General features: G+C 46.8%; 1 protein-coding gene across 6 annotated transcripts in view; it reads right to left on the reverse strand.

Annotated features, from left to right (window-relative positions):
* Positions 1-4,280, reverse strand: part of NR1D2 (nuclear receptor subfamily 1 group D member 2) — a 28,626-nt gene extending 24,346 nt beyond the window's left edge. The window contains exons 1-2 of one of the 6 annotated variants that reach the window (XM_070577487.1): positions 3,123-3,353; positions 2,569-2,713 (exon numbers count right to left, since the gene is read on the reverse strand). Coding sequence is in view for 1 of the 6 variants with exons in the window: in XM_070577484.1 (XP_070433585.1) it covers positions 3,877-3,934 (58 nt within the window). In the remaining 5 variants the exon portion in view is untranslated. Of the gene's footprint in view, positions 1-2,568; positions 3,469-3,876 lie in introns of those variants that run through there. The other 5 variants (XM_070577488.1, XM_070577489.1, XM_070577484.1 and 2 more) reach the window with 5 other exon arrangements.
* Positions 4,281-9,537: the final 5,257 nt, after the last annotated feature.

Here is a 9,537-nt window from a genome sequence, read left to right on the forward strand (position 1 = left end):
GGAAAGTATGCTTCAGTTTCAACTCATGACTGTATCTAGAACAAAACATTTTTACCATCAAGAAGCTTTAATTTTCTCATTTTAAGAGTAGGTTATTAATAATTTCTACTCACAGGGTGGGAGAGTAGATCTAATTGAAGCACTAAACTTCCAATTGTGTCCTGAGTGTCAGAGTACCAGAGAACAGCATGGTCCCTTCCCTAAAACGCCTTAGGGGCCAAATGGGGAAACAGCTATGTTAACCATTCATTCCAGTGCAATGTGAGCAATGTTTCATACGAATTACTGTGAATTGCTGAAGATCACACAAGAGCACTAGAAAGAGTAGAGATCAAGAGGAGCAAACATAGCCAAAGCAAAAATAAGTGGGGTCTTGAAGAATACGTAAATTACCAAATGACATACCATGTAAGAGATTATTTAAGAAAACAAGTAAATAGGGTGACAAAAACCAAATACGTCCTATTTTGTAAAACCATGTTTTTGTCTCCATGTAAATTGCGGGGGAGATTTGGGGGGACAGGGGGGCAAGTGTACCTAGTGTTCAGAAAAAAACAGATTTACTAGCAACAAGATTAAAAAAGGATGATGAAATTGGGAGGCTATGACCCTATAGCACTGCAAACCAAGTGGATCCATGACAGCATCTCCTTCACCCCTAAGAAGACAGGACCAGAAAGCTGCGCGTATACCTTCAAATGTTATGTAAGCTTAAATATTCCAGCATAGTAGTAGTTTGTGCTCCCCAAGAGGAATTGTTGGATTCAAAATCTGGCTCTACCACTTGCCTGGGTAGGTTACTTATCTTCAATTTACTTAGCCCCTCATCTTCAAATGGTGACAACAGTACTTTCCTTCACAGAATTAATGTGAGGTATCAAAGTAGTAACACATATAAGGGGCTTGGCACACAGTAAATGCTTGACAGATACTGGTGGTTATAATTTTACCATCGTTACACTGGAAGAGTTCTATCAGAATAGTTCACACAAAACTAACCTTCCCTACACATTCTTTCCTTCAATTCTGAATGTGTTATATGGACCCAGTGGTTTCTCTCGCAGGTTCCTTATTTCCACGATACCTTCTGAATCTCTCAACCCCACTGACCAGTCAAGCAACTTCCTACTTTACTTTTGATTCTTCCCATTATCTTGCTGTGTCTCTCTCCAAGTAAAGATTTCTTTCCTCTTACATCCCTCTAATGTTTTCTTTCGAAGTTTGGAGAACTATAGTAGAACACAGATTTGTAAAGATAAGAATGGACTATGTGGAGATGTTTTCCTAATTTTTAAAATGTGAATTACAGCCATGGTTATGAAGTTTGTACAAAGAGTTATTTGCTTTAAAGAACCTGGTATACTCAATCAAAATCTGTGATAGAAACGTATAGAGAATTTCTACAACTTCACTATTTCATATCTGTATCAGTCATAGAGAGGGTAGAAACACAATGTGTCATGAATTACAGGATAGCTGGACGAAATGGTCACTGACCGAATGTGTACTGACTGATAGAACGATATCAACCCAAAGGTGTGCCACACAGCACCAAATCTGGACCCACCCTGGTCAACATTCACAACAGTTTGAAGGAAGTTAAAGGGAATGCTTATCAAAGGTCCCTCTGACAGACAGATGGCAGAAAGTGCTAATATACTGAGTAACAGCTTGTGACTGCTTGAACCTGGAGCCAAAAGGAGTAAGAAAAAATTTAAAGAGGATAACTGCAAATTGCTACAGTTCAGGTCAAACAATTATCTGCACAATGAATGAAAGCTAGCTTCAAAATAGTTCACAAGACAAGGTCCTAGCTGACTGCAAGGTTATGTGAGTCAGCAAAGCGACACGCCACAAAAGCTAAGGCTGCCAGAGAATTCATTTGCAGCAGAATCCCAAACTTGCAACTTGATAACTGTCCAAAAACGTCCGCGGGAGCCTGTTCACCTCTAGGTGCTACATCTCAAAGGGCAACAAAGATGACGATCACAGAAAACAACACTGAGCAAGGACCAAGGAACGAGAACAAGCAAGGGGGGGGGGGGGCAGTCAACAGTCATCCAAAGGAAGTTTTACAATTCATAGCTCCAAAAGGCAAAATTAAGCTCACTGATAATGTTCCAGGAAGGCTCAAACCACAGAAAAACCTGCTAACCGCCTGAGCCAGCCAACCTTGAGGTTGCAAAGCTGAAGAATTCATTAACGCTAAAGGCTGGGTTAGAAGAGGATGAACCCACAGTCCCTAAATTCTTATCAAGCAGAAGTTTAATTCCATGATAGTGTTACTCAATTTTTAAAAATATCATCAAAAGCTAATTTAAAAGTGTAGACAAAGAGAACAGATTAGTGGCTACCGGGGGAAAAGTGGGGTGGGGGGTAGGCACAACGGGTAAAGGGGTGCACCTACAACACGACTGACAAACAATAATGTACAACTGAAATTTCACAAGATTGTAACCTATCATTAACAACAAAAATTTTTTTAAAAATCTCCAAAGCTAAATAGGCCCACAGGAAATAAAACACAGAAAAAATAACTTTATAGTTGGTGGGAAATGCACAACATACCTGTTATCAAGGCGTGGTTTTTAGAGCATATAATTTAAGAAATAAAAACTGGCTTTGTAACCTCAATGGCCTTAGGTATAAGACCCACCATTTGTGTGAGAGCTGCCAAAAGGGTGAGAAGGGAGCACGGTATTTTTCTATGGTACTGTCACAGGAAATGTAACAAGAAAGAGAGTTATAAAGCCAAATTCTGTGGATCAACCACCCGCGGGCTTAAAACAATTCACTGAAATGAACAAGGACTCGTCTCATAAGGTCTCGGGGTCACTCAGGATCACTGAGTCATCCTGACCACGGGCGAGCCGACTGATTAGCTAGGGTGTGTCCCGTTTACAGTAAGGCTCCCAGCCCGAGGGGATTTTCGAGCCGTTTTTATGACAAGGTGTGTAAGACAGGTCGCGCCCTAGAGGAAACCATATTTTTTGTAAATAGTGAGGCCGCATCATAACAAGTGCGCTTGTTGCCCTGTCTGCCGGGCACTGCTCCGGAGCTAAGCTCCTCAAGACTGCTTCCCGGGCCTCGCCTCCGGGACGCCCCACGCCTTCCCGAGACACCTCCTTCGGCCCGAGGCGCGCCCTAGCCCCGCACTTCTTCCTCAGTATCCACAAGGTCGGCGGCGGTGCGTCCGCCTAGCGGCGGCTCCCCGCGTCGGGGTCACCGTGCGGACCGCGGCCGATACACTGCGGCGTCGGCGCCCGCCTCCGGGCAGCCCACCGCGGAGTTCACGGCACGCGCACGCGCACACGCACGCGCGGCCTCCTCCGCAGTGTGCAACCCCGCGGGGGAGGAGGGAATCGCGTCCACGTCACGGCGCGGAGTGTTCCAAAGGGGCGGGGCCTCCCGGGGGGCTGCGGCGCTCCCAGCCGGCGCGCGCGCGCGCCCCCGCCCCCACGTGTCCCTGCGGCCCCGGGGAATGTGGGTCACGGAGCCGAGCGGCCTCACGTGTCCCCGCCCGCTGCCGCCGCCTCAGCGCCCATTATGTAATGCCGCGTCACGCGCCCGCCCAGCCAACTGGCGCCCGCGCGCCGCCGAACGTAAACACAGCGCGCACGTGGCTCGCGCGGCCGGGCCATGTGAGGGGGGGGCCGGGCCGGCGGCGCCGGGCCGCGCTGCGGCGTTGCGGGGAGCCGAGAGGGCGGCCGCGGGGCGGCCTGGAGGCGACGGGAACCGAACCCGAAGCGGATCCGCAGCGCGCGGCAGCCCACCCCGCCGGCCCTGGGGACACCCCCAGCCACCGCCCCCCAAAGTGCCCCTGGGGGCTTAGCGCCCCCTCCACCGCGCCCCCACCCGCCGCAGTCCGGCTCTTACCCGCATTCACCTCCATGGTGCCCTCGGAGACGGGGCGGAGGCCGCCCGCTTCCCGCATAGGGGGCCGCGCCGCCGCCGCCTCAGCGCCGCGCCGCCCGAGGCTGGCGGCAGCGGTGGTCGCGAGGCCCCCTCATGGGCAGGGCGGGCGGGGCGCCCGGGACCCGGGCCCCGCGGCCGGAGAGCGGGCTGCAGTGAGAGAGGGCGGCGGCGGCCGGCGAGCAGCGCTCCTCGCGGGGTCCCTGACAACAAAAGCGGCGGCGCGGCGGCTTCCTGCAGCCAGCGCACCGCGGCGGCGAAGGCGGCTGACGGGGAGGGCAGCCGCGACCATGTGACCCGCGCACACACCCCCCTCCCTCCGCCCGCCCGCCCAGCGGCCGGCCGCTGCAGCGGCTCCGCCCTCTCCCGCCCCGCGCCGCCCCGCCCCCTTCCGCCCTCCGCCTCTCCGCTTTCCTTCACTCTGTCTCCCCTCCTCGTCTCCACCTCTCTCTTCCTCATATTACTCCTCTCCCTCCTTTCCCCTACTCCTTCTTCTCCTCCTCCTCCCCGACCTTCCCGCCTCCGGCTGGGAGTCCCCTCCACCTGGTGACACCTCAGGTCACCTCGGACGGTTCCCAAGGACCGCCTTGTGGCGCCGAGCAGACCGGCTTTTCAGGACCCCGGGCTAGGCCACCGTCCCTGCGGGTCCTGCTCTCCCACACGACAGACTAAACGCTGGGCTCTTTGAGGGCACCGCCCATTTCTCGTCGCTCTACACCCCTCGGGTGATTTCCTCCAATGCCGTAGCTGAAGTAGACCTGTGTTCTGATGACTGCCAAATGTCCATTTCAAACCGAGACCTCTCCTCTGCAGGTTCCTACAGCCCGTTTGATTATGCCCCTTTGATGTCTCTTAGGCATCTCAAATTTAAGGTGTGGACAGGTGTATGCATGTGTCTAAACTTAGTGAATGCACGCTTAAGATTTGTGCATTTCGCCTTTTATGTAAATTTTACATCAAAAGGAAAAACGAAACAAATGTGCTGAGGTATGCAGAGGGAAATGCGTTGGTCTGCAATTTAAATGCGTTACAAAAGTAAGATGGGCTGATGGATGGAGGCGTGGATCAATGTATAGTAGTATAGTAAGATGTTAGTTGCTGATGCTGAATATGGGTATTCACTGTAAAATTCTTTCCAATATGATCTTTGAAAATGTTCAATATAGGGGCCGGCCCGGTGGCGCGGAGGTTAAGTTCCCACGTTCCACTTCTCAGTGGCCCAGGCTCCCCGGCCCGGATCCCGGGTGCAGACATGGCATCGCTTGGCAAAAGCCATGCTATGGTAGGCATCACACGTATAGAGTAGAGGAAGTTGGGCATGGATGTTAGCTCAGGGCCAGTCTTCCTCAGCAAAAAGAGGGGGATTGGCAGTAGTTATCTCAGGGCTAATCTTCCTCAAAAAAAAAAGAAAAGAAAAGAAAATGTTCAGTATAAAATGTTGAGGGAAACGTAATGTGTCCGACATTTTTACATGTGCTACACCCCTTCTCCCCCCATCCATCACACACACAGAAGTTCCTTCCCCATCTCAGTCTAGTATTTTGGTAAATCTGCCAGTTCCTGAAGCCAGCAAATTAGGTTTCTTTCCCCCTCTCTCTCTGCCTTTTATAGCCCATTCAATCCGTTAACAAACCTAAGCTATTCTACCTCCATAATATGTCTTCAATCTCTGTGCTTCTCATGGCATTGCTATTACTCAGACCAAACCACCATCATCGTCTCTTGCCTGGGCTACTGTTATAGTTCCCTAATAAGACTGCGCCTTGTATCCACCTACAGTCACTTCTCCCCTGCAGTCAGAGTGTTATTTTTTAAATGTAAATGAGATCTGATTACTCTGCTCAAAACTCTCTGATAGCTTCCCATTGCGCTTTGAAAAAATTCCAACACCTTACCCTGACCTGCAAAACCCTGCACAAACTATGGGCCTTGTGTCTCTTTTCAAGGCTCTCCTGCCACCTGCCACTGTCTAAACACAGTTCTCTAACCACAACAGTCCTGTTTTCTTCCCTAGCTCAGGGCTTTATCACTCTATGTGATGCTGATGTAAGAGTTCCTCAGGCTACACTTTGTAACTTGCTTTTTCATTTTATGTATCATTCACCATCTGCTTCTGCACAGGTGAAATAAGCCAATATGAACAGTCAAGAGGGCATAAAAGAAATGATAAAAGAGGATATCACTCTGAAAAGGCTACATACTATACAGTTCCAACTATATGACATTCTGGAAAAGGCAAAACTACGGAGACAAAATATCTTTGGTTGCCAGGGATTGGGGGGAAGAAGGGTGAAAAGACAGAGCAGAGGATTTTTAGGGCAGTGAAACTGTTCTGTGTGATACTGCAAGGGTGGATGCTTGTCAGATGTACAACACCAAGAGTGAACCCTAATATAAACTGTGGACTTTGGATGACTATGGTGTGTTCATATGGGTTCATCAGGAGTAACAAATGTACCACTGTGATATGGACTGTTGATACTGGCGGAGGCTGTGCATGTTTATGGGCACAGAAGGTGTATGGGAACTCTCTGTACTTTCCGTTCAGTTTTGCTGTAAACCTAAAACTGCTGTAAAAAGTAAAGTCTATTTTAAAAGAGAGGGAGAAAGAGGATACTACCATTTAAATCTGAAAAGAAGGGTGGAAGTGAAAAGCCATTGCAAAGGAAATAAGACCTTCTCTTCCAAGATAATGTATCTGAAGGACAATTAGCGTCTGTGAGCCTCACGTTTTTTAAAGGGCACCTCCTGCCTGTGAGGCTTTGTGGGTAACTATGAGAGGCTGTAAAGCTGTAATCCAGGTCAGTCACCAGCCACACCACTGGCCACTGGAAATGTGTTGGGCTCATCAGAGCCAGAGGAGGACGCCGAGAGGCGTCTGAGTTGGACAGTCCCCAGAGTGCTGTAGATGCAGTGACAATTGCCTTTTACTGCTGTCATTCCACGGAGCCCCCTTCATTAGCCCTATGGAGTCTATGGCTCAGTCTGCAGGGACTCTCAGACTATTCCTAGTGGATTTCTGCCTACTCTACCTTCCTCATTCCTCTGACCGAAATAATAACTCTGTTGAATGAAGTGACCATGTCTTCAAAAGACGTCTGTTAAAAAATGCAATTATTTCCTAGGAAAGCTACCTCATTCACACTGTATTGCATTGACACCAGAGCCTTGGGAAACGGAACATGGCACAAGTCAATCTGGTTGTGGATAAAGAAGGGAGGAGCCTAAATATTAGAGTCCTCTAATCCCAAACTCAGTAACATAGGCCAAGTGAGGCACTGCAAGATGAGGGCCTGGGTGCAGGAGAGGGACAGGGAAAAACGGGTGAAAGATCCTTTCCTTAAAGTGAAGGCCAATTAAAAGCGTTTAAGGTCATTCCTCATTTTGAAATGTTTTAATGAATCCTGCAAGTTCCCAACCCCACAATAACATTCCACTTAGACTTTGCCTTCTCTGTGCCCTAGATCTCAAGTGCTCTTCTCAAGTGCTTTGATCTCAGAACCCCTTTCCACTCTTAAAATTATTGAAGACCACCACAAAGTGGTTTTTTGTGGGCTATATTTATTGATATTTACCTATTAGAGATGAAAACAGAAGTGTTTGAAACACACGAATACACAGCATATGTGTCACAGAGCAGTGACATCATCACATGTCAACAAACAGCTTTCCTCTGCCACAGCAAATTGCAATTGCTATTCAGCCTGATATTTGTGATGTACTTTCTTCCAGGCTCTTTTTTTATTTACTTTTCTGGTCATAGTACTAGCTTCTATATCATCCCCCAATTCTGCATCAAAATGTACCTTCATTGTAAATTCAAAAAGTTGTCTATACTGGACCAGCCCCAGTGGCCTAGTGGTTAAGTTCAGCATGATCCACTCCACTACCCCAGGTTGGGTTCCTGGGCGTGGACCTACACTGCTCTGTTAGCAGCAGCCAAGCTGTGCTGGCAGCCCACATACTAAAAAATAGAGGAAGATTGGCATGGATGTTAGTTCAGGGTGAATCTTCTTCAGCAAAAAAAAAAAAGAAAAGAAAAAATTGTCTATACTAATTGTTTTAACTAGAAAAATAATCTATAGTGAAAAATAATTTACGTTATAACTAAATAATAAACATCTCAACTTAGTTACCAAATATGACTTACATAGGTATCACTGTGCAAATCATCTTCTCATTTTATGTAAAATATTCAAATAAACACATTAAAATATTATATCTGTGCATAGAAAAGAATCATTCAGACTGAATCAATCCATTGATATCAACAAGATTAGTGATGTGTTTATGTGCAATACTAGAAACGATGCACATGTCCAACACCCACTACAATGCGATGATAATATCTTACAAGATGCAGTGGTTTAAGTGAAATATAGTCCTACCAAAACAGTCAAGTTGTGTTTAACAGAAAAATATTTTACTCAGTTCCAGTTTTTAAATTTAAATTAGTTTAAATTAAATAAAATGTAAAATTTAGTCCCTTAGTTGCACTAGCCATGTTTCAAGTGTCAAAAGTCACATGCAACTACTATTAATCATGTCCGTCATTACAGGTTTAGAGCCTTTCTTACTCTTCCTGAGTCAGTGTGATAAATTTTTATTCTAGGAGTTTGTCCATGATATATAAGCTTTCAAATTTATTGAAATAAATGGTTCATGTTCTCTTATCTCTTTAATCTCTATCAATTCCATACTTTCCCATTCTGAATTTTGTTTATTTGTGCTGCTGCTTTTTTTTCTTTATCAGTCCTAGAGATGTATCCACTTTATTTGCTTTTTCAAAGGCTCGATTTTTCGCTTTATTAATTCACTATGTTTGTTTCCAGTTTCACTGATTTCCGCTCTTTATCTTGATCTCCCTCTTTCCATTGTCTTTTAATCTGATTTTTCTAATTTCTTAATTTGGACATTTATCGCATTAATTTTGCTTCGGTTGGCCAGAGTAAGTGTCTCCGGTTAGTAACTAAGGAAACCTCCCTGACACTGCTTTAACTCATTCTCACCTATTACAGGGAATATTCCAGTGACTACTGCAGCGTAACAAATCACTCCATAACTTAGAGGTTTAAAACAGGAGCAATCATTTTATTAACTCTCATGGTTTCTATGGGTCAGGAATTTGTGGAACTCCTGGCTGGGTATTTTTGCCTCAGATTCTCTCATCAGTGGCAATCAGACAGTAGATGGAGCCAGAAGAGAATGGAGCTGGAGCCGCTAAGAGCTAGCCCAGTTTTTCTCTCCAGGTAGTTGCAAGACTTCTCCACATGGTCTCTACATGTGGGCTACTTTGGGCTCCTTCACAGCAAAGTTGCCTCAAGGCAGTCAGACTACTTCCAGGGCAGCTCAGGGCTCCAGTGCAAGAGTTCCAGGGACCATGGCAGAAGTTGCATCACCTCTTCTGACCACGCCTCACGTCTCAGAAGTCATGCAGCATCAATTTTGCTGCATTATTAGTTACAAGGAAGTCACAAGCACACCCAGATTTGAGGGTAGGGCATATAGACCTCATCTCTTTTTTTTTTTTTTGAGAAAGATTAGTCCTGAGCTAACATCTACTGCCAATCCTCCTCTTTTTGCTGAGGAAGACTGGCCCTAAGCTAACGTCCGTGCCCATCTTCC

This window comes from Equus przewalskii, chromosome 15 (assembly GCF_037783145.1).
Source record: "Equus przewalskii isolate Varuska chromosome 15, EquPr2, whole genome shotgun sequence".
Taxonomy (NCBI): domain Eukaryota; kingdom Metazoa; phylum Chordata; class Mammalia; order Perissodactyla; family Equidae; genus Equus; species Equus przewalskii.